The 23,472-nt window shown below is 42.5% G+C and overlaps 8 protein-coding genes across 8 annotated transcripts; 3 read left to right on the forward strand and 5 right to left on the reverse strand.

Moving 5' to 3' along the window:
* Positions 1-58: 58 nt before the first annotated feature.
* Positions 59-1,114, reverse strand: F5B22DRAFT_569656 (uncharacterized protein). The gene is made up of 2 exons (XM_047973145.1): positions 636-1,114; positions 59-525 (listed from the first exon to the last, which is right to left on the reverse strand). Exons 1-2 carry the CDS (start codon positions 825-827, stop codon positions 151-153), a joined length of 567 nt encoding a protein of 188 aa, XP_047833348.1. The 5' UTR covers positions 828-1,114; the 3' UTR covers positions 59-150.
* A 14-nt stretch (positions 1,115-1,128) lies between these two features.
* F5B22DRAFT_596555 (putative O-methyltransferase) lies at positions 1,129-3,583 on the reverse strand. The gene is made up of 4 exons (XM_047974242.1): positions 2,562-3,583; positions 2,373-2,502; positions 1,857-2,305; positions 1,129-1,746 (listed from the first exon to the last, which is right to left on the reverse strand). Exons 1-4 carry the CDS (start codon positions 2,872-2,874, stop codon positions 1,433-1,435), a joined length of 1,206 nt encoding a protein of 401 aa, XP_047833349.1. The 5' UTR covers positions 2,875-3,583; the 3' UTR covers positions 1,129-1,432.
* A 5,513-nt stretch (positions 3,584-9,096) lies between these two features.
* Positions 9,097-10,296, reverse strand: F5B22DRAFT_596558 (putative methyltransferase). The gene has a single exon (XM_047974243.1). It carries the CDS (start codon positions 10,162-10,164, stop codon positions 9,364-9,366), a length of 801 nt encoding a protein of 266 aa, XP_047833350.1. The 5' UTR covers positions 10,165-10,296; the 3' UTR covers positions 9,097-9,363.
* On the reverse strand, positions 10,297-12,200 carry F5B22DRAFT_596559 (uncharacterized protein). The gene is made up of 2 exons (XM_047974244.1): positions 11,710-12,200; positions 10,297-11,596 (listed from the first exon to the last, which is right to left on the reverse strand). The coding sequence occupies exon 2, from the start codon at positions 11,556-11,558 to the stop codon at positions 10,710-10,712; it is 849 nt and encodes a 282-aa protein (XP_047833351.1). The 5' UTR covers positions 11,559-11,596; positions 11,710-12,200; the 3' UTR covers positions 10,297-10,709.
* Positions 11,834-13,309, forward strand: F5B22DRAFT_634718 (uncharacterized protein; the record flags this gene model as incomplete). The annotated part of the gene is made up of 2 exons (XM_047977019.1): positions 11,834-11,855; positions 12,672-13,309. The coding sequence occupies 2 exons, from the start codon at positions 11,834-11,836 to the stop codon at positions 13,307-13,309; spliced, it is 660 nt and encodes a 219-aa protein (XP_047833352.1).
* A 592-nt stretch (positions 13,310-13,901) lies between these two features.
* On the reverse strand, positions 13,902-18,072 carry F5B22DRAFT_634719 (DUF862-domain-containing protein; the record flags this gene model as incomplete). Its single annotated transcript, XM_047977020.1, has 6 exons — positions 13,902-14,577; positions 14,630-15,550; positions 16,482-16,564; positions 16,640-16,718; positions 17,215-17,858; positions 17,965-18,072. The coding sequence occupies 6 exons, from the start codon at positions 18,070-18,072 to the stop codon at positions 13,902-13,904; spliced, it is 2,511 nt and encodes an 836-aa protein (XP_047833353.1).
* Positions 18,073-19,511: 1,439 nt separating this feature from the next.
* On the forward strand, positions 19,512-21,369 carry F5B22DRAFT_569775 (P-loop containing nucleoside triphosphate hydrolase protein). Its single transcript, XM_047973146.1, has 3 exons — positions 19,512-19,792; positions 19,849-20,334; positions 20,548-21,369. The coding sequence occupies exons 1-3, from the start codon at positions 19,646-19,648 to the stop codon at positions 21,097-21,099; spliced, it is 1,185 nt and encodes a 394-aa protein (XP_047833354.1). The 5' UTR covers positions 19,512-19,645; the 3' UTR covers positions 21,100-21,369.
* On the forward strand, positions 21,022-23,319 carry F5B22DRAFT_569791 (uncharacterized protein). Its single transcript, XM_047973147.1, has one exon. It carries the CDS (start codon positions 21,640-21,642, stop codon positions 23,080-23,082), a length of 1,443 nt encoding a protein of 480 aa, XP_047833355.1. The 5' UTR covers positions 21,022-21,639; the 3' UTR covers positions 23,083-23,319.
* Positions 23,320-23,472: the final 153 nt, after the last annotated feature.

The raw sequence follows: 23,472 nt of genomic DNA on the forward strand, positions 1-23,472 counted from the left end.
TAAGCAAGGATAGCCTAACAAGGTAACTTTTTGTGTCCATGTAATACTCTAACTATATATGTTATCACGAAGGAATAATGCCTTAGCTCACACCGCCTTCTTTCATAGAACGATTCCACGGCAGAAAATTCTAGCCCCGTTGATGTTATCTTATGATTCTCTTCGAGAAGTTCGCAATGTGTCGTTGTCGTCGATGCTGGCGACCGTGTGCTTGCCCGTTTCGGTGCCGTTGATTACAGCGTTACTCTCTGGCTGTCGGGATACCTTGTCGGCAAGCATCGGGGCGAACATGTCCCCTTCGGTGTCTAGGTCGCGGGACTCGTAAATCATGGCGTAAAAGTGGCCGTATATCTTAGTAAATGTCTCCATTCGGACATAATGACCCGGGTCGAGCAAGGAGTCTCCGACCATGGTTCCTGCCGGCGCATCTATAGGGATGAGGTAAGACACCCATCCTTCCCTGACTGGTATTTCATCTTTGCCGTCGAAGTAGACGGCGGAAAGGGCATGCTCTATCGGGTAGTTCTGGTTCGGACCTCTCAAGTCAGCGGAGTTTACAAGAAGAATAAAAAAATTACATTGAATAAAGGTCACCAAGTAGAAGCGGAGGGCAGCAATTCAATGATCAAACATACCGATATCTCTTCTCTAAGGCTCTTCATGAGATTACGTGATACTCGCAGCAGGCCCTCCCCGTTCCTGCAGTCATGGTTGCGAAGGGAGCCAGCAAACATGGCCGCGGGGCTCCGAAGCCATTGTGACACTTTTGGTATTTCATCAACCACACCCTTTGGGAAGGGCTTGGACTCTGGCGTATTAGAAGCCATTTTGTTTCTGCTGGTTGCGACTGGACAAGTTAGATAGAGGTTACGACATGGGATATGTGTGTTTTCTCTGACTGGTGAGGAAACCCTTGCTATTGAAGGCCAGTAGGCATGTAAGAGAGAAGATCAGGATGTTGACCCATACGCTGCCCGAGACTGATGATGGTAGAACTCTGAACTCTGAATATGAAGCAGAGAGAAAAATATCTCGCTGCGAAATCATTATGGGTGCTGTTGCAGTTTATATGGAGGATAAAGCATATAATGTTTGCCGACTGGGATGGCGTGAGTCAGTGACTGATGCGTATGTGGTATGACAAGGGATAGAGAATATTTCAATATGTCTTAAAAGTACAAACATCATTATATATACCAACTTTGCATGGCTACCATTCACTCCACGTCTTCCCCCAGCTAGGAAAACCAGACCGGGATCCAATGACCCCCTCGCATTGACCTTTTTACACAGGGAGGCGAACAACAAGCCACATTTTAGGATTACTATACCAAGGGAAATTATTGGGTATATCTGCAATTATACCCTTTGTATCCAAATATTTCTCATATGGGCATAGAAGCATCCAGTAGCACCACAAGCTTCCTCTACTTCATGCCAGTTCAGCCTCGATAATGCTCTCTAATGATGACGGGTGCTGCCATATCTTGAGGACCTCGAAACCGGCCTTCCGAAGCAGCTCCCTCCATCTCGTTTCTGTTCGATCGGCTGCGGATATCAAATGCATAAGACTGACATCAGAGACGCTCTGATATAAGCTCGCTCCTTTGCTCACAAGGACAGTCTCGTAGAGCAGGAGCTTCGAATATCCCTTCTTCATTGCGACAGCGGTTTGATTGAGGATGCGCCCTGCATCCGAATCATCCCAGTCGTGTAAAATAGCATGTGTGAAGTAAGCTCGAGCCCCTAAAGTAGCGTCAATTACGTCAGCCTCACCCTCATTCAAGGAAGGTTCATTTCAGGGGCAGTCTAAATTATCCCTGCAGGGCTGATCCCGGAGGATTTCGTCTACTGACCTCTTATGGGTTGAGGCGTGAAGAAGTCGTGAGCCAGTACTGTGATTTTCTCACTCACTTTCGCCAGCGCGAGGACTTCTGGTGTGTCCTGTAAAATAAGTTTTCCGCTCGGCAATTCGGGATATCGACGCAGTAAGCGTTCTACATCTACGCCATGAGCACCTCCGATGTCAACAAAGAGCGGTGCTTCGCTATTCGTGTCAAAGTCACTCATGATGATTTTGGTGTCGTAGATTTCAGTCCAGTCAAGCTTATAAGCTGTGAGCCCACGCATGAACCCGGTGAAGCTAGCTTGATACTCCGAATTTGCGCGGCATCGCTCGAACATGCCCAGCCGCTCGGGTGTTAGGTCCATATAGCATGAGTTTGTGGGGTCTAAGGGCTCAGCATAAGCTGTCTGTGCCAGGAAGTCTGGGAACTTCCGAGTCGAATCCAAACCGTGATGTGTTCTCCCTGACTGTTAGTATATTTGGGATACGCAGCATCTGAAGGGATAGCAATGAGCCTACTACATACCCCGACAGAATCGTTTGTGCGACAGGCTCATTGGTCTGCCCCAAAGCGTCTGAGAAGGCGGTAGCACCGAATTGATCTTCTCCGAGCTCGCGAATGACGTTTTCCGCAGCTAGAAGACGAAACAAGCGACCTTGCATACTTCGTCAGCGACACTTTGAGCCATTGCCTCATCAAAATGCGCCTACTCACGGATAAGCCTCAAATCGCAGGGTGTTCGAGCCAAAGCGTGGAGCTCAACGAGTGAGATCTCGCGTTGTTTGCTTAGATACCACGCCTCCCATATTCCGACGTCCATGATGACCTGCACGGCCATATGCGTATTGCCATTAATCCACGATAAGCGCCATGCGCGCTCAAAGGGCGTTTCCAGACGAGCGAGCAGTCGTCGCGTTGCTTCTGCGACGGCTACGCGATCGCCCTGGCCATCAAAATCATCTTCGCAATCGATGACTTGAATGTTGTCGAGAAGGGCGATGAGCGCTGCAGCTCTAGTTGATGGCATCGTGGGGGTTTGGAGATATTGAAATGCGGAGACATGTTGATCTGATGGCTTTTTCTTATTAGCACGAACCAAGATGCCGGGTTCCTATCTCTTAGCAGACTCTTAGTGTATAAGGAGGACTAGCGTGTGCTAGTCTCGGGGGCCTCAATTCACATCATTGGCGTAGAAAAGCGAGAATGTCAAGGGCCATATCATGAGACCATTCGAGAGCTGAGAAACAGACTAGGGTTGAGTTTCCGGCGCCGGTCCGGTCATTGTAAACCCAGCCCCTGTCTTGAAACCCCCAACTCATAACTCATAACGAACTCCTGATCAGCTTTCACGATCTCCCGCTCCGTAGCGACACGTGAGTCGCAATGCTTTGAAACCTCATACGAAGTATCAGACCAGCCTAGTCTCGATGATCTTTGATGAGTTACTGGTTGATATGGGGCTGCGGACTCGTCTCACGCTACTGCCTCAGTATCTCTAGGCACAAGGTGGGCGCCTCATGTAATGACGATTCTGATACTGCTGTCATTTAGTGAACCCCAAAGGCGCTGCTGTTGTCAACATAGCATATATCCAATTAATGGTTATGAAGCAAGTAAGTAAACTGGCTTGCTTGAAGGGCAACCTATGAATTCTGATGTTTTTTGAAGTCTTCAGGATTACTAAAGTTATGCATTTGACTAACGTCAAGCCCTGAGCTGGAAATGTATAGTTGTGGCTGTGGTGGCATTCATGAAGGTCCAGTGGGACCACATAGGACAAATCATCGGAGATAGCCTAAAGGACTTGGCACTTGGCACTTAGCACTTAGCATATAGAATTTGGGATTATATTTATATAAGCTATTATCGTACGAAAGGATATCTAATTTAATTAAACTATATATCTATTTAATTATTAGGTCTTAGTTTTATTAGAATACTTTTGTATAATTGGTTACTTACCTAAAATATTATATAAAGGTGCCCAATAGTTATTTTAATACCTTTACTTATTTAAGTTTTATTAATAATAGAAATTATATATACCTAACCCTACCTTAACCTAAATAAAGAAAAAAATTAATTATATAAAAAGAAATAATATATATTTAAATAAAAATAATAAGGTTAATAGCTAAATTATTAGCTGGATAACCGGATTAATAACTTAACATTTTTAGCTTTTTTTTTATTAGCTAGTAAAACGTAGAAAAGGGTATATAATTATTATCATTATTATTATTATTATTATTATTATTAAGCTTATTTTAAACAAAGTAATAAGCTTTATAGTTTTAATATTTATAATTGCTATAATAGTTATTAAAGTAATTTAATAATTATATATAATTAAGAAATAGCTATACTATATTATTAATTAAAATACTTTAAATATAATAATACTTAAAGTAAAATAAAGTAAATAGGACCCTTTAAAATTAAATTAAAAGGGTATTAATATAATTTAACTAACTAAATAAAATTTAAGCTAAAATATAATATCCTTATATAATAATAATATTATAGCTAGGTAAACTTAAAACTATTTATTAAAGTATATTATAATAATAAAGTATTAGCTATTATCCCCTAATAGGGAAAATAAAGGTAAAAAGGGCGGAAATATTATTTATATAAAAATATTAATATTTATTATATAAAAAAAAGGAAAAAAAGCTTATATTATAATAATAATAATAATAATAATAGTAATAATATTACTATTACTATTACTATTATTATTACTATTATTATTATTATTACTATTATTATTAAACTTAAAAGAAAAGAAAGAAAAAAGGAAAAGTTAAAAGGAGGGGAAAATAAAGTTTTATATAACTATATAAAAGGTATATACTTTATATAATTATATATATAATAAATAAATATATAAGAAATATATAAAAGTAAATATACCTACTTATAATATTACTTATTATATAAAGGAAATTGTACCTATTTATATATTTAAAATAAAAAAGTATATAAATATATAAACCTTTATATAATAAATAATAAAATCTTATAATAATACTTCTTTTTAAATAAAAGCTATATTATATAAACTTTTAATATAAATTATATATATATTATAATAAGTATTATATATTAAAATTAAATTATAAATATAATATATATATAAAAAATCTCTTACTTTAACCTTTTATTTAATTTTCCCTTTCTTTTTTATTATATAATTAATCTTTTACTTTTTTTATTCCTTTATATAATTATTTAAGTATTTTAAATATTATAATATCTATAATAGAATTTCCTTCTTTTATAAGTTTAATATACCCTAATAATATTAAACATTATATATATTAAAAACTTAAGGCTACCTTTCCTAATAGACTATTTTGCCTTAATTGTTTAATTAAGTAGCCTTAAGCTATTAAAATTCTAAATAATAATGAAAAAGATATGCCTTAAATTTATCGTACAATAGTTAAATTATAAGCCCTATCTTAGAATATTACTTTTAGCCCTAACTTCAATACTCTTACGCCCTTTAATCATTCGGTGATCAACCCCACGGTAATTAACCCCAAATATCGTACTCCAATACTAATAATGTATAAATAAATTAACTATATCTAGAAGAACATAAAGAAATCACAGCATGAATTTATAGCTATAAAAAAATCTAGGTAAAAGCTTATATAATAATAATATCTAACTATTAAAATTTAAATAAACATTTAAAAATTATTATATTATTATAAAAATAAAATATTATTATATAATAAAGCTTAAAAACTATATATATATTTTACCTTTTTTTATTATTCTTTATATATTAATAAATAATTAAGTTAATATTAATTTAAAGAATTTATTTATTTATTTAAAGTACTTATTTAAAATAAAAATAATTAACTTTAAACCTTTATATAATAAAAAATTAAACCTAAATATTATACCTACTTTAATTAAAAGTAATATTATATAAAAGTAATAATTAAAGTTAATAGAAAAAAGCTAATAAATTTATTTAAAACCTATAAATTAAGCATCTTTAACCATATAATAAAAAACTTATTTAAAAATAAAAAATTCTTTTATTTTAAAAGCTTTTATAATTTTTATATAATAATTCCTATTTACGTTTAAAAAGTTAAACCTATTTTAAAAAAGCTTATTTATATAATAAAACTTAAAGTTAAAAATAAAGGTATTATATATAAAAATAGCTTCTTTTATAATAATAATAAACTTTTAAATTAAAGGTTATATAATAATATTATTATTAAAAAGTAAATTAACCTTTTAATTATTTAAATTAAAAACTTTTATATTACCTTTAACCTTAATATCTTTATAAAGGTTCCTTTTAGTTATATAAAATATATTTAAAATAATATTTCTATTTTAACTTTTAAAAAGCTTAAACCTTTTATTTTAGATTTTAATTTACCTAATAAGCTAAATTTAGAATTTAAATCTAATTTAAAATTTAATTTAAAATTATATTTAAGGAACCTAGGTTATTATATAATAATTTTAATTATTAATATAAAGTTTAATTTAAAGTAAGATTTAAAAGTAAAGGGTTATTATATAATAAGATTAATAATAAAATTAAAATAAGATTATTATATAATTATTCCTACTATTAAGTTATAAAGGTTAAAAAGGTTAATGAAAGGAAAAAGTTTTAAATTAAAAGATTAAATTATATAATAAATACTTAATTATTTAAATCTTTATAATTATTTTATATACCAGTAAAAAATTTAAAGAGGATAGAGTTTTTATTTAAATTATTATTTCTTTTAAAAATTAAGTAGTTTTATTATAATATAATTATTTAAATAAATTAACTTTTATATAATAATAAATAAAATATATTTAATATATATATTTATTAATACTATTAATTAAATAATAAATAATTAATAAAATAGGTTTTTAATTAAAGGCTATATATTATTATATAAGCTATTAAAGATTAAAATATATATAAAAATATAAATATATATAATCTTTTTCTATATAAAGGATATTATTAAACCTTAAGTTTTTTAATTAAATATTATATTACTTTTTTATTTTAAAGGGAAAAAAGGCATCGATTTTAATATCTTTTAAAGGAAAAGCTATTATATAAATTAAAGTATAAATAGGTAAACTTTTAAATATAAAAATTTCTTAATTAATTTAAAACATTTTATAAATTTTATAAGGTTTATTAGGAATAATATAAAGGTAATATTTCTACTTTCAAATTATATAGTTATTTTATAGCTATATAAACTCTAAAATCTCTATATAAAGGATAGGCCTATAAATTGCATAACGCATCTCCCACTTGACCTGGCCACCCAATTGACCGGGCCACCCCACCAGCCCATACAAAAAACGTCGGTGCGCTAATCACGTGATAATTCAATAACTTTACGAATATTAGTCGTATAAAATAATAAAATATACCATTAGATTCGTAATAAGAGGAGCTATTTAACGGTACCCCTTACCAATTTTTACGATTTATATTCGCGGAGTTATTAAGGAATACGCTAAAGTAAGCGCTAAAATAATCCTTGCTTAGCGCCCCTTTAGCATATTGCTTAATATCTCGCTAAATAAATTTTATAAAAAATAGTAAAAAATACCGTTGGATTCCCCTTTAAATAACGAATTCAATGGTATTAATTATTTTATTATAGGCCCAATATTGGTTAAGTTATCCCAGATTGAAACATTGGATTTTTATATAGGTTAGGGGGGTGGCCAGCTTAATTGGGTGGCCAGGTCAAGTGGGAGATGCGTTATATAGCAATAAGATTTTAATAATTTTTTTTATTCAAATACCCGGTCGTACCTAATTTATTAATAAAATTAATCTAATAATCAATTAATCCTATATAAAAGCTTTACCATTAAGCTTTAATTTTTTAATTTTATTTATTTATACCCTATATATAGTATAAAAAAAGGTAGTTACCCTATTAATAAATTTATTCTATACTATTTAAGCTATCGTACACTATAGCAATTCCATTTAATTCAGCAAAAAAACCTTAGGCGCCAATAAAAAAAGGTATTTCAACTCCTATATTTACCCTTATAAATAATAATTATACACTTATAATATTTATTATATAAAGGAATTATTTTAAAATACTTATAATACTATAAGCAATAAAGCTAATATAAATTTAAATAATTATATATAAATATATATTAATATAGCTATAAATTTAATAAATTAACTATTATATAAAAGAAAAAGTTATTATATAAACCTTAATTCCTATCTTTTAAAGCTTTATATATTTATTAAAACATTATATAAAGTTTTAGCTTAAAATTATATACTTCTTATATTAATAAATAGTTAAATAACTTTACTATTATATAAGCTTTAATTAATAAACTTTATAATATTAATAAAGCTAATTTCTATTAATAATAATGCTAGTTTATATTTATATAAACTTATAAAAATAATTTTTCCTAAAGCCTTTTATTATAAAACTTTATTATATATATTATTTAAGCTATTTTATTACTTATTATATAATTTTATTATACTTTTTATTTATATAATATTATTACTTTATATTATATTTATATTAAATATATTTAATTATATAATAAGTTATAGGATAACCAGCTTTAATTAAGTTTTATTAAATAAATTTATCTTTTTAGCCTTATATAAAAAAGAGGAATTAAATTCAAAAAAGGATTTTTTTAAATTAAAATTAATTTTAACAACTTATTAAATGCTAAACTTAAATATAATAAAATAATATATAAAAGGTATAATAGTAACCTTATTAATTAAGATTGGTAAGAATAACAAAAATAGAAGTTCCAGCTTTATATAAAGTAATAATTTCATTATAAAAATCGTTAATATTAAATAAAGCTTAAGGCATAACTTCAATGCTTTAAATTACTTAAATAATTCTTTATATAATACAAAATTACTAAGAAAATGGAACATGCGGGGTAATCTTAAGCGCTTAGGCTATCTCCGATGATTTGTCCTATGTGGTCCCAGTGGCCCACCGTCGGCGTTGGTTCTCTCAACTTGATGACACCTCCGAAATTTAAATGTTAGCTTCATGTTTATACTTCCTGATTTTCACTAAACTTGTTATAATCTAGTCTAGATAATTATAGTCTTATCGTAGTTTACCAAATAGAGACATAAGTTATAATGATCTAGACCATGGCAATATCTTGATCACAACACTGATCATACAGTACACATGACATCCCTGCTGAGTCTCGAATTCTTTTATCAAGCTAGCATTAACGGCCCAGAATAGGTGCACCTAAGTACATATAGTCGGTGACTAGTTCGTGAGTCTGGCCTCTTCTTCTGGTAGTAAACCATTGTCACCTCATCTACACTACCTGATAGACCTTGAAAGGAATATCAAGATCTTGTGTCATCCGTCATAATAGTGCAGGCTAGGGTTAACATGGGTACCCTGGTATATTAAGCATTTTGACAATAATGTCATATAAAATTATGTCGCTCTAGGTATTTCATAGGCGCTCATGAATCCGCTTTACGAAATATCCCACCAAACCAGCATGTGATGTCAACCCACTTCCCACTTCTAAGTCCCAGTTTCTCAACCATGTCTTCACTAACTGCCCTTTCAATAATCCCATTCCCCTCTGCATCAGTCTCAACATCAAGCCCGCATTTACGCGCCTCGAGTATCGTGTCTTCAACAGTGTGTGCATAGCTCGTCGGCCGTATCTTCTCTCCCGTGACCGTGTCCACAAAGCCAGCTTGTGAGATCGAGCCCATGTGGGAGTGCATATTTGTCAGAAGCAGCACTCCACCGGGGCGAAGTAGCTGTGATACGTGCGCGAAGAATACCGAGAGCGGGATGTGCTCAGCGACGAGCGTACTGATTATGGCATCCACGGTGTGAGGGGCTACAGATGCTGGAGGCCCCGAAGTGGCGAGCATGTCGAAAACGTCAAAGCGAAGTATCGGTTTATTCCCGGAAAGCTCAGGGGTTAAACTTGAACCCCCAAGTCGAGTCTTAGCGACTTCTAGCATGCCTTTGCTCGCATCCAGCGCGATTGTCTCGCTCTCGGGAACCCTGAGGAGGAGCGCCGTGTTGCGCCCGGTGCCGCATCCCAGGTCCACTATCCGCCAAGGCTTGGGTGACTTGATTGATGCTACGAATCTTGGAAAGAGTGTCTTGAGTTCTAAATCATCGAGCGCCTGTAGGAAATTGCCGTCGCTATCGTAGACTTCCGCCCATCTGTCGTAGGCCTCGTTGGTGGGGATGTAGCGGATTGAGTTGGAGGGCGGATCTACAGTCGTCGGGTGCGCCATTGTGGAAAGGGGTTAATTAACCGTGAACAATATTTTCGATCAACTGATCAAACCTTTATTAGTGATAGTAGTATGAATAGACTCGATTGATAGCGTATTCCAGGCGACGGAAAATGACCGCAGTTTATAAACTCACTGCGATCGGATGCTTGGCGTCGTTCTACATGAGTCACTGGCCGGTTGCCATTTCAGAACCGGTCCTGCATTATCAACTCTTACTATTCAAATTGGGTTTCCATACACCCATTTTATGTCCCTTTGAGAAATAAAGTAACGAATGACTCGTATAGTGCTCTGTTTGAACGCCATGACCGACCTCTATAATACGGAATCTCCGTAGGATACTGGTGGCACAGACGGTGTGACAAGGGCTCTAGCCTTGGCCGTATGACAGATGGAATATCACCAGTTCACAGCAGTCACAGAACCTCCGTGTAGTCACAACCATCAACATACAACCCCATACCAACTACTAAGCCAACGAACGACAGTGCTCATCAGTTTAGCATCAAAGAATTACTCGTTGCCATGCGGTGATTGGGAATTTACGCCGTAAGCAGTCCCGAGCTCGGCGCTCTCAAGTCATCTTCGAAATGGCGATCACAAAGAGTGCCGGGATGAGAAACTGGAGCAAAGCATCCCCTCTGCACACAGGTATGGTATTTGCAGCATTCATGCACCCGAGTAGGGCCACGGCCATCGTCCCAGAGTCTAGAGTTGGGACATCCACGAGTCGAACACTCGTGCTCCGCGCAGAAGACTCCTGCGGACGACACCCGAAGCAGACACGCCTCTACAGAACAGCTGTGGCAACAACAGTAATTTCCCAGCAGACAACCAACAGAAAGGACTTTGAGGGCGCAATCCCCGGCTGCGCAGGCGTGGTCCAGACAGTATCTTTTGCCTTGCGCAGGAGCTTCAATACACACTGTCCATCGACATGTGTGCTGCTTGCACCATTTCTGTCCGCTCGGCTTTCGTCGCACGCAGAATGGGTGACTGCATTTATGAGTTCCGCAGTAGCTGCTCTCTGCCTCTGCCACGGCGCTGCAAGAGCGGCACTTATGGCCGAGACAGTACCGCGAGCCTAGCGCCCGTATATCGACGCAGCTTTCCGTGCGGCATGTGTGGTATTTGCAATATGCCGTCCCGGGAAGTTGGTTGAGATGACAGTCGCCGACTTCGCACTGAGATCCCTCGGTATGGCCATTGCGGTCCCCAGAGTGACTGATCTTGGATAGAAATGCTCCCGAGGATGAGTGATGGTTTGTTGTGCTAGCGCGTCCTGCATTTAGCTGGCCAGAGCTGAATGACTGTTTATCGTGGCTTGATGTTATTCGGGATGATAGTTTGGTAGGACACACTTGTGAGTGGGCGGCAAATAGGCTGTTCATATTCGCCGTGTATGTCTGCTTAGGATTAAGGCTTAAAGGTAGGTTTTCGGGCACTAGTTGGCCTCGTATATGTTGCAGTTATTGTGACTAGGCGTAGCCTCGAATAATCCTTCTTACTTCACACACTGACGAAATTGCTAATGCCGTGCAGCTCTTCGCAACCTCTATGATCAAACAACGGTAAAGCTGGGGCCAAGTTGAGGACAACCCAAAGAGCAAACATTGCGACCGTCTCCCCCGTGAATGAACAAAGAGCTCTCCATCCACATGACAGAATGGAGCATCTGGAGATCTGTGGTGAGCGTGTAGTTTTGTTATATGGGATGCAGGTCTCATTTCTGCATGAACGAAGATGCATCATACTTCCTATACTTACAATTCCAGCAAAAGGGCTATGGCTTCTTCCAGTTCTAGGCTATAGATTGATAATTAGAAATAGAAGAAATGAAAGCTCCCGAGGTCGCTTTTCCCCAAATGTCAATAGGATCTGAGGCTTTTCATCATGCTCATCAGCACGCTGCGACACGTGGGGTTGAGGAATGGTGTTGGATGAATACATTGTGCCTACACAAACAGCGCGAATCGCGCCATCACAAACAAATATGAAGCGATATCCGCAAGGAGCACTTTGAATTCATCAATTTAATGCATAGAAAATCTAGCACGATGCAATTGTCAATTCAATCAACCTGATCATCGAGGCTGAGCGAGAGAGATTCGCGGGCTGTGAGTCAATCGGCGTCTAGCCAGCTGAAGCTAGCTAGTTATGAGGCAGTTACGTTCAAGAAGGACTACATAGATGCTTGAATAAATAAATGGAGCAACTCAGATCTTGAGATTCAATGCTTTAAAATCATATAGGTATTCTTATCCGAAGAAAAATAAATGCTTTGGTTCCCCTAAGTGTATCGTACAACATATTCACGAACACCAATTGCCGTAAGATCGGGGAGCATCTGATTAAATTATCATCATCATCATCACCACTTCGAAATCCCATCAACCACACCCCAAGACTCACAATGCCATCAAAATCAAATCGCATAACAAAGCGCAAATCGCGCTCATCCAAGGCGATGCCCCCAACGCCCAACCCAAACCCCACGGCTTCAGACCCGATCTACTTCTGGCGTCCGCAAGAAGTCGCAACAGGGTACTTATCACAATGGTACTCGCAGCCCTTCCGCGACCGCACAGACAACAGCAAGATCTACGCCACAGCCGAGCACTACATGATGCACCACAAAGCGCTCCTATTCGACGACGAGGAGATCGCGTCGGCGATCCTCGAGGCGAGCTCGCCGCGCGACGTCAAAGAACTAGGCCGCGCCGTCCGCGGCTTCGACGACGCGGTCTGGGAGCGCGAGCGTTCGCGCATCGTGGCCGAGGGGAACTGGTGCAAGTTCACGCTGCCCGTCCTCGACGACGCACAAACTGTTCAAAATAAGAGAGAAGAAGGAAAAGAAGAAGAAGAAGGAGGAAGAGTCTGGAAACTCGGAAACACCGACGCCGCAGAAACGATGCAGGCACCTAGTTTCCGGGACGTGCTACTCGCGACAGGGACGAGAGAGTTAGTCGAGGCGAGTCCGTACGACAGGATCTGGGGCGTGGGGTTCGCGGCCAAGGGCGCCGAGAGGAATCGGTCGAAGTGGGGGTTGAATCTCCTGGGGAAATGTTTGATGGAGGTGCGCGAGCAGTTTCGGAGGGAAGCTGAGGAAAAGGCGCAAGGGGAGGACGGGAAAGAACGGTGAGGTTGAACGACCTGCGTGGTCTTTAATTTTATGTTTTTCTTCTTCTTGAAACTGTAGCAGGAGGACTGAGAATGAGACGTCAGGTCAATCTTGGGTTTGAGTATGAAACAAGGTGACATCACGGTATGAATTGAATATAACCTCAATAATAACCCAGGTGAAGCTAGAAATTTGTCCTTTGGAGGGTTTAGTCTGTTGGGACTGGCTTGTAGTAAAATAAGAACCCAGGTCATGGATCTCAATTTTTTGAATTGTGGTTTTGACTATCTCTACTACGCTGTAGAGTAGTCAATTTGGGAACAGTCTCAGCACGGCTAGCTGAAGGTATATATCTACATGTTCCGCGTCCTGGGATGGCGGTGTCCCTCCTTCGCTTAATATACATTTTGATTGGGACATGATGATGATGATGCAAGTCGTCAACACAACGCCTGTAGTCCAATGCACAAGAGTGGTGTTTTGAGATCGCTCCCGTCCGCCTAAACCTCGTCGGCTCGTCCTTTTTCCGAGTCCCGTTAGTATTGTACATTTATTATAGTTCATGTATCGTATAACCGTAAGATGAGAAAGATCATCTCGCTTCATGTAGTACTTATATGTAATCTCTGCCGCTCTTCTGCATTTCGATCAATCTCCATCCTCTTGTCTCTGCGTTGTTCACGTCTTCAGGGGTACGGGTAATGCCGATGACATATGTGACGAGCTGAACCCGGTCTTCCATGCCGGCAGCTAGTTCGTTGGTTTTGGCGTTGCGGTAAACGTGAACCTCTTGTGTCCGGCATGTAATGATGAACACGGGAATCTCACCAGGCTCTAGCATGCGAGCCTTTAGGATATCAACGTGTCTGATGTCTAGAATTCGCCCATCTGACTTCATACCGGCTTGTAGATATTGTTTGGTCAGGGCTTCATAGACGGAATATTGGGCGGCTGAGAGCCATAATTTCAAAGTTTCGGTATCACCCTTGACGTATGCATCAAGGACTTCGGGCAAGATATAATCTCGCAGCTCCTGCTGGAATGGTTCGAGCTGAAAGTTAGGATCCATCGCCCGAATTTTTTTAATTACCATGGCGGTCTCATTCTCTGCAAAGAAACCAGCAACTCGGTCTGTGATACTTCGTGCCGTGGAGATCAAAGGATTTTCGGATTCCTGATAGACGTTCTTCATGCTGAATACACCCTGAACAAATTTGTTTTGGTCACGGAAGTCCCGCCAGGCTTCTTTCCATGCAGCATCCTTGTGAAGAGTAACGTTCGTTCCAGCACTGAAGAGAATTAGTAAGGAATGCGAAAGAATTTTGCCAGACAAGCACTCACTTTGGATCCTCAACGCCTTCTTCCATATTACCATGGATTGACGCAGAATTCTTCTGGCGAAGCTCGCGTGCTTTTCTTCGCTCCTCTTTCTCGACCCAGCCACCGTATCGTGAGCTGCTGCCATCATCGATGACATCTTTAACGCTCTTATAGGCTTCGGTATCACGAATGGGTTTAGTAGCTTTGTCAAGAGCTTCTCCAGTGATGTTGGCACCCTTTCGAACACCCTTCATGACGTTGGTATCCCAAGTCCAGGCGGCACCTTTTCCAATAGCATCAGCGGAGGATTTGAAGGCCTTTCCGGCAGTGGAAGAAACGGCGCCTGTGGTAGATTCATAAGCTTGTCTCGCACGTCGAACAGATTCACTCTCGGTGAATTGATGGGCTGAATCAGATAGTTGTTTTGTCGATTCGTTCCATTCTTTCGAAGCTTTGAATTCACTCTGCATAGTCTCCATGAACACCTGCCATGGGGTCTTGTCACCATGGGGCGGTGGTGGCGGGAGATCTTCTTTTTTCTCATCCTTTTTCTTGTCCTCTCCTGATTCCTCCCCATCTTCTTTTTCCTTTGTCTGCTCCTCAGATCCAGCCTTGGCCTCCGACTGAGCCTCGGAGGTACTCTTTTCTGATTGCTCCTCAGGTTTTGGTGATTTCTCGGGTCGTGCAGGCTGTTCCTGTAGCCATGATGATGTTCCGTGAAAACCGCGCGACTGTATTGCGGCTACGGTCTCGGGAAGAAATGGAGATCGGAGGGGGGATAGAGGACGGAAGGGAGCTGAAGGGGTTCGTGAGGGGCTAGGAAGCGCAGTGTTGCTTCGTGCGGAGTTGGGTGTATTCGCAATTAACCTTCTGTAAGCCGGTGACCTGCCGTATGAATGGACAGCCAGTGAAGGCGTCCTTGCGATCGAAGCGGGAGTTGTGCTCCGAGTAGCATGTCGCAAAGAACTCATATTTGTCCCGATGTTTTCTGAGGCCTGGTTATTGAAAAGATGGCCACAAGGGGCGGTTTGGGGCGGGAACAAGAAGAGGCAAACCCTTCGTCGCTTGCGACTTCGCTTGATGGAACTTGGGAGAGGGCCTGCGGATCGAAAAAAATGATCGGGACTTGACAAGCACCCCCCGATTACTTGCTTAGCGCCACCGTCTTGGCGGGCACTTTAGCATGTTCTGGTTAACTTGTTAATATTGCATAGATAAGTAGAAATGGATATATGGATATAGTTTACTTCATATGTGCTTATGCCATCAGATGCCTCAAAAGCAGGCCTCTTGGTCTAGTACCTAGTCTTGGCTAAAATTTCCGAGGCGGGTATTGAGAGGGTGTAGATATTGATATCAACCTTCAGATCGGTGCCAATTTACATAACACTAAGCACTCCCTCCCCTAGTCCAGCGCAGGACGAGCGATTCACTCACGAGCTCACTCATTGCGCACAACGTCAATGCCTCGAAGATGACCCCGTCGACGACCCGTCTTCTGGTGAAGACCACCTCCAAACTCTCCGCCCTATCTCTACGGCCCGGTCGCCAATCGACACGGGCGTTTTCACAAACATGTCCACGACAAGCAGATGAGCAGCCGCCTGCGCCCGGGGCCCCCAGGCCGTCCCTCCTTACCAGATTCGCCGACAGTCAGCGCCAGAACTCGGAACCTTCACAAACGCCGGGCATAAACCCACAGGACAGCATGTCCACTATATCGCGATTGCTAGCCCAGAGCACCATTTCGCGGGCAATGAACCAGCCCAGCGGCGGCTCGATCCTCGGCGAATCAGAATCAGAAGAAGAGAGCTATGGCCCCGCGCACGAACCCTTCCACTTCCACATCTACTCGCACAAGCACAACACCCACATCACCGTCTCAAGGCCAGACCGGAATCCCATCGTCTCCATGTCCACGGGACAAATCGGCTTCAAGAAGGCGAAGCGCGGGACCTACGATGCCGCATATCAGCTGTGCGCCTACGTAATCGACAAGTTAAACCAGGGCGGCTGGCATCGCAAAATCACCGCGCTCGAGGTCGTGCTCCGCGGCTTCGGCAGCGGCCGTGAGGCCGCTACCAAGGTACTACTAGGCAGCGAAGGGCGTCTGCTACGGCCGCATATCAAGAAAGTATCCGACGGGACAAAGCTGAAGTTCGGTGGTACGAGAAGTCCCAGACCCAAGAGATTGGGTTAGAAGAACAAGGATTCAAGCTACTGGTATACAAGGAAAACGACGGTTGAAAGGAAGAGTTCTTCAAACCGTTCAGTCTACTAAGCGTAGACGTCACGAGATCTGTATCATATGTTATAGCCATCAAGCATGTAGAAAATTTCCATGTACAATTTGAATCCAACCCAGTTGTGATATGCATTCCGTAATTGCTAGAGTAAAAGGAGTGTGAACACCATTGTATGCCCGCCATGCACCATCCCCCGCAAATGACACAAAAAGAAGATATTTTGGTATCAATCAGACAGAATAAGTCATTCCATAACGCCTATGCCTCCAACCACTACCATATCCTCACTTCGAAAACGCCATCAAGTGCAAATAAGTAGTGAATACTTTCCATGCGTCTATTCTCAATCACCTTGATCACCTCCCACGAGTCGGGGCTCTTTCTGCAGCAGGCAAGCGTCTGCCACTGCTATCCCGAACTGCATTATTCTTCCCCTTGGACTTGCTACTGGGCTGATAGTCTTGGTCGGAGTCGGAGTCTCCATCCTGGCTGCTCGTTAACATCCGGCGGGAATTCTCAGGCCTCAGCATCCGCGAGCCCTCGTGGGCATCTATGTCGCTATCATCTCCCAGCAGCTCGCCTTCAGCTGTGTCGACGTCTGGTGGCTCGAGCCAGTCGCGAGGCACGACGCAAGGTAATGCGACGCCGATGCTTGCAGCACGGTTGAGCCAGCTGGGACCGGGCCGGCCGGTCAATTGCTGGCAGAGGTAGCTGGTGAAGTGGTTGCAGTTGCGGGTGAGGATGTTGTAGGCGGAACCATCGAATTCGATCGAGGCTCGACGGATGATAGAGTCGATCTCGGATTGGGTTGCGAAGGTAAAGCCTTGTAGGATCTCGGTCCGAAATGTGCCACCAGGTGGTTCGGTCTTGGGCTGAGTCCAATACACGCCCGTCACGCCGGGTCTATCGTGTCCTCCATACGCGTATTCCTTGCCGTTAATAACAACGCCGGAATGAAGGAGAGAGGTGCCGAAGGTCCATAATACGGAAGAGAGGCGACCGGGCTGTTAGGCAGATGCTCGATTAGTATTGTCATGCCGCTGCAGGTATAGACAGATATAGTTTGTAGTTTAGAGTGGAAGGGAAATGCAAGGGACAAGGTTAACTTACAGAAAGCAAATCATAGACATTGATAACTATTTCGGTTCTTGTCAAGGACAACGTTGACCTGTGTGACTGGCGCGAAGTTCTGCTAGACGAGGATTTCTTGGATGACATGATGATGGTGGTGATGATGAAGGTAGAGAAGAAGAATACAAAGGTTGCAAAGCGAAACAAACCGTGGTCTAGCCAGGTAGATAGATATCGGAACTCGTCCGCTGGAAGGAAAGGCTGTGGCGGGAGGGGCTGAACTGTTTGTTATATGCTTGTTGAATGCCTACGGCCAACCAACCATATGTATATGCAGTGGTGGTGAGAAATAACGCCAAGGCACAATAGCGGCGTCTAGTCAAAAGGTCAAAGGGCCTAGATAGGCACACTATTGTGAGAGTGAGAGAGGTCTAGAAGCGGAGCGACAAAGAGAAAGGACAACGAGGCTTTACCTAGTTTCTACAAATACCTTAGGTAATTGGAAATAACAGGTAACATATTGAATGTTGCCTGGGCTGCCTTACTGTGTACTGTGTAAGTAAGTAAATAAGTAAATAACTAGGCAGGCAGGCGAGGGAATGTAAACATGGGTTGGAGAGCCGAATGCATTTGCATTGTGCATCAACGAACGAAATGGGGTCGTTTTCCGAAATAGATGGTGCCAGAGGATCTGCATGACAGCTGACTGGCTGGAGGAAGTGGCCTCGATGTTTCAAATGTTCAAATGCTTCAAATACATAAGTAGGTACCTAGCACGTAGTACTACACGTAAGACTTCAGCGCTTTGGGCCACTGAAAGCCCCAGTATAAACCCAACTCTGGGCAGTCTCAGGCGGGGGTTCCGAACAGGTCTAAACTGATGTGGACCATTGTTCAAAAACCCCAGGTTTGGGGCGGGTCTTGGCTCGAGGCTGAAAAGCAGGGCGAAAGAAAGAGGGGACTTGGATCTGGAAATAAATGCCCATATCATGTATTATTTAGAGTCTGGGTATTACAGAGTAAGCAGTATATCTATCAAAGAGGGTTTATCGGCAGAACAGGCTTGGCCCCGACTTACCCCACCTTACAGGACCAGACAGGTGCCTATTAGAGCTTGAGGTCTCTGCAAAATTCACTAAACTTCACTGAATTTGGTGAGAGCTGGCGGGGCTGGGGGCTGGGGGGTGAATGAGCTTGGAAGTCCAATTTCGCCGAATCCACTTTGCGCCGCAAGCTTTTGAATTTTTTTTCTCTCTTCCTTTCTGCCCCTCATTAAAAGGTGATCTTGGAAGAAGAAGAAAAAAAAAACCACAAATCCTGACTGGATTCCCAGTCCATTGCCTACTTTCCTCCCCATTTCCCTTCATCCCTTCCTCCCTTCCTCTCCTCCTCACAAGGTCTGCCTTCGACCACACTTCGAAGCATCAAAGAAACACCCCAAATCCAAACTAATAAATAAATAACACTCGGTCATTGACTCGAACAAACGTCTCACCCTGTTTGTTGGACGAGACCTTCGCGGCTGGTCCACAGTCGTAAATCCTTCACCACGTCTCCCTCCACCTTCATTCCTCGCCCTTTCGCTTCTCTCTCGCGCATTGTTGTCCCCTCCGCAGCTAGCTCTGCCTTTCTCCTCACATCTACATCTCCCCGAGTGCCTAGTTGCACCGTCATATACCTCACCTCTCGTACCTACGCTAAGCGACGTAGTGCTCCCAAAATGCCTCCCAAGAAGAATGCCGTTGAGGAGAAGGTCCTCCTGGGCCGCCCTGGCAACAACTTGAAGGCTGGTATTGTCGGTCTTGCCAACGTTGGCAAGTCTACTCTCTTCCAAGCCATCACCAAGTGCAGTCTTGGTAATCCCGCTGTAAGCTTCCCGCTGCTCTGGGTGCCTGTTTCTTCTCTCTGACTAGTCTTGGGTAGAACTTCCCCTACGCCACTATTGATCCCGAGGAGTCTCGTGTCATTGTGCCCGATGAGCGCTACGACTGGTTATGCGAGAAGTACAACCCCAAGAGTCGAGTGCCCGCTCACTTGACCGTCTACGATATCGCAGGTCTTACCAGGGGCGCTTCCACTGGCGCTGGTCTCGGTAACGCTTTCTTGTCACATATCCGCGCTGTCGATGCCATCTTCCAGGTCGTTCGGTGCTTTGATGACGCCGAAATCATTCACGTCGAAGGTGATGTCAATCCTGTCAGAGATTTAGATATCATTGGAGAGGAATTGCGGACAAAGGATATCGAATTCACCGAGAAGGCCATAGAGAACCAGAAGAAGAAGACCCGTGTTGGTGGTCAAAGTCTCGAGGTGAAGAAGGCCAAGGAAGAGGAGGCCACTATGGAGAAGGTCCTTGCTTGGTTGAAAGACGGCAAGGATGTCCGAAAGGGCAACTGGTCCCCCAAGGAGGTAAGACATCACTATTTTCATTACTCGCATATTCCCCTTTTTATGATGACAAAGGGCCATAGCGCCTGATCTAATCCCAGCTCTTCGAGTGTCTCAATTATACAACGCAGAGAACACACTGAGATAAAAAACTTGCTCTGATTTCATATTCACATCTTACCTCTGTATATAACACGGTAGCCAAAGTTACATATGTTAACTGTGTGTGAACAGGTTGAGGTTATCAACACCCTATTGCTACTCTCCGCAAAGCCGGTTGTATATCTTGTCAACCTTTCAGAGAAAGATTATACGAGAAAGAAGAACAAGCATCTAGCCAAGATTGCAGAATGGATGAAGGAGCATGCTGCAGGCGACCCCATCCTTCCCATCTCGGTTTGCTTTGAAGAGCGCTTGACACGCTTTGAAACCGAAGAAGCAGCTGCTGAGGAATGCAAAAACCTCGGAATTGAGTCTGCGTTACCCAAGATCGTTACTACAATGCGGAAAGCATTACATCTACGTAGTTTCTTTACCACTGGCACGGATGAGGTCCGGCAATGGACCATTAGAGAAGGCACCAAGGCACCCCAGGCCGCTGGTGTCATTCACACAGACTTTGAGAAGACATTTATTCAGGCTGTCGTATATAACTACAGCGTACTGAAGGAGGTGGGCGACGAATCCGAGGTGAAAGCGAAGGGTAAGATCATGACGAAAGGCAAAGACTACGTCATTGAAGATGGCGACATCTTATTGATTAAGGCCGGTGCAGCCAAGGGATAAGCGAATAGCGCCCGATTCAGATTTCTAAATCTCGGTGTGATGCTTTCGTCTTAATAATTACGATAGGCAATTGATTAAGAATTCTGAAATCAGCATGTTCCGTCTCAAGCCAAATGTGATGTCGATTCATGTCGGTGTACGCTTACGCAGTCGCAGTCCGTGGTAAAGTTGATGTGGGATATCGTGTTGCAATTGTATCTCACTACGACGTTGGGCGTTAGGTCAAATGCAGACGAAGTAAGCTATTGCTGGAATTCTCTTTACTTTCAGACAAAGCAATCACTGCCACATTCCCTAGTTCGTTGAAAGCGGGATGTCATAATGCCTATTGTCTCAAACAAAGACATCTGGAACCATGAGGAGGACCATACCGCCATATTCCGGAAACAAATGAAACTGCGCTCAAAGACTATCATCCAGTACGGGGGTCACCCGCTGCCAGAGTCCAAGATCTTGCTTCTTCTTCTTCTTCTCACCTCCTATAAGATTGGGTCGTAAAATGGGAGTTTCCCAGCTAATGTCATCTTCTTGATCTCAACCATGGCACCAACTAAACGACCCGGCGGGCAATCAAAAGCCCCCGCAAAGTCCTCCAAGCGGCCTCGTCTTACTGCCTCGGAAACCGCGACCAAGACCACAAAGAAAAAGCCAGCCAAAATCAGCTACCCAGTCGCTGCGAATAAACTCCCCGGACAACCGGTCTACTCGCCCAACGTCGACACCAGCGACGTCGACGAAGAACACTATAAACCCCGTGTGCTGAAGAAGCGCGGTGCTGCCGCGCGGCTGGATGGCAAGAAGAAAGGGGCGGACAACGACGACGGCTTCCTCTCTGCGATGAGAGCTCTCCCCGTGCGCAGGACGGCGCGTGAGTTGCGCGCGGGGAGACGCCACGCCGAGCAACAAGATGAACTTTTCACAGACGAGGTGCCGGGGACCAAAGCCCCGCGTGTCGCGGCGGGCGGCGGGGATGGCGATGGTGATCCGACCCTGGACGCCGAGGGCGAGGACGAGGAGCCAGTCACGAGCGCGAAGGCCGACGATATCCAGGGATTCCTGCGCGAGATAAATTCCGGCCTAGTCGGGGACGCCAGAAGCGACTCCGTCGCGCGAAATCCCTTTGCAAGCGGTGCCGTGGATGGCGGCGATGAAAGTTCTAACAAAACCCGGATTATCACGGACGCGGCTCCCGTGACCATGCCACGCTCCTTCCAGCCCGTCCACGGCGTACAATTCGGGGCCGCGGCGCGATACCTCGAGTCCATGAAGAGCAAGGGGCTGAGCACAGGCGACCATCCCGTGACCACGCCGAGTCCTTTCCAGCCCGCTCACGGCGCACACCTCGGGACGGCAGCGCGGTACCTCGAGTTCATGAAGAACCAGGGGCAGCCGCAGTACACACCTCCCTCACCATCGTCATCGTCATCCTCATCCTCTTCTTCCTCGGAAGAAGAAGACGACAACGACAACGACAATATCAACGAGATACTCCCATCTGCAGCTTCAGCACAACAGGTATGGACATTCGAAGTCCCGGGATTATACGATTACTCCGACCTACTAAATCCCCACCACGACGACGATCTAGGCGCGGTTGACGAACAATTGCCTGGCGATGATAATAACGGCCAGAAGGGAGTCGTAGCAGAAGAGGAAAAACAAGAACAAGAGAACGAGGGCTGGCTAGTCTACCCGCACAGCAACGTAATAGACAGCTATCTCAGCACGCACCTGCGCACGATCGCCACGACGCTAAATTTCATGGCGCGCGCGGCAGCCGCAGGGATCCGCATCGACGACTACGACGCCCTCGCCGCCGCGGGACCCGAGCAATGGAGCCGACTCGCGCCTTCGCCCGAGTGCGCCGCGGAGGTCATCGCGGGTAGATTACTAAATATGTCCGTGTCGGATATCTGCGTTCTGTCCCTGCATGCGCGCGCGCTGCAGGAGGAGTTGGCGCACTTGGGGGTCGAGATCGAGTAAGTGATGAAAGGATGGCGATATTGGTTCTGCGTTGCACAAGTACAAATGGTATTACATTACATGAATGAAGTTGTGCTTTGATTCGTTGATTTCTCGGGGATAACTAGGAAAATAGTAATATATCATTTCAAGCCGATCAGTTAGTTTATACGATTAACTGCCACCATCGCACGTGTTGGGCTGGCAGAGTCCCTTGTTCCTGATTGTTTAGCCGAGAGGGTGTATCATGGGCTGGATATGAGCAAACTCTAGTTATATATCACAAACAGCCTCTTAGAAATCAAGTGTTGGCATTCTGGTTTTGACCTACCTAGTAATTAGTTCCATATTGAGAGATAATTGAATAAAGAAACAAAAAAAAAACTGAAAAAATCTCGCTAATTAATCGCT

This window comes from Xylaria bambusicola (genome assembly GCF_022495145.1).
Source record: "Xylaria bambusicola strain CBS 139988 unplaced genomic scaffold F5B22scaffold_9, whole genome shotgun sequence".
NCBI lineage: Eukaryota > Fungi > Ascomycota > Sordariomycetes > Xylariales > Xylariaceae > Xylaria > Xylaria bambusicola.

Bases quoted from the DNA above. Each gene is read 5' to 3' on its own strand.
- F5B22DRAFT_569775 (XM_047973146.1), top strand. From the start codon at position 19,646: ATGCCTCCCAAGAAGAATGCCGTTGAGGAGAAGGTCCTCCTGGGCCGC. The intron at 19,793-19,848 runs GTAAGCTTCCCG...AGTCTTGGGTAG, and splicing joins GCAGTCTTGGTAATCCCGCT to AACTTCCCCTACGCCACTAT. The intron at 20,335-20,547 runs GTAAGACATCAC...GTGTGTGAACAG, and splicing joins GCAACTGGTCCCCCAAGGAG to GTTGAGGTTATCAACACCCT.
- F5B22DRAFT_569791 (XM_047973147.1), top strand. From the start codon at position 21,640: ATGGCACCAACTAAACGACCCGGCGGGCAATCAAAAGCCCCCGCAAAG.
- F5B22DRAFT_596559 (XM_047974244.1), bottom strand. From the start codon at position 11,558: ATGAACAGCCTATTTGCCGCCCACTCACAAGTGTGTCCTACCAAACTA.
- F5B22DRAFT_596558 (XM_047974243.1), bottom strand. From the start codon at position 10,164: ATGGCGCACCCGACGACTGTAGATCCGCCCTCCAACTCAATCCGCTAC.
- F5B22DRAFT_569656 (XM_047973145.1), bottom strand. From the start codon at position 827: ATGGCTTCTAATACGCCAGAGTCCAAGCCCTTCCCAAAGGGTGTGGTT. The intron at 526-635 runs GTATGTTTGATC...GGTCCGAACCAG, and splicing joins GCCTTAGAGAAGAGATATCG to AACTACCCGATAGAGCATGC.
- F5B22DRAFT_596555 (XM_047974242.1), bottom strand. From the start codon at position 2,874: ATGCCATCAACTAGAGCTGCAGCGCTCATCGCCCTTCTCGACAACATT. The intron at 2,503-2,561 runs GTGAGTAGGCGC...GAAGTATGCAAG, and splicing joins CTGCGATTTGAGGCTTATCC to GTCGCTTGTTTCGTCTTCTA. The intron at 1,747-1,856 runs GTCAGTAGACGA...ACGCTACTTTAG, and splicing joins CACGCCTCAACCCATAAGAG to GGGCTCGAGCTTACTTCACA.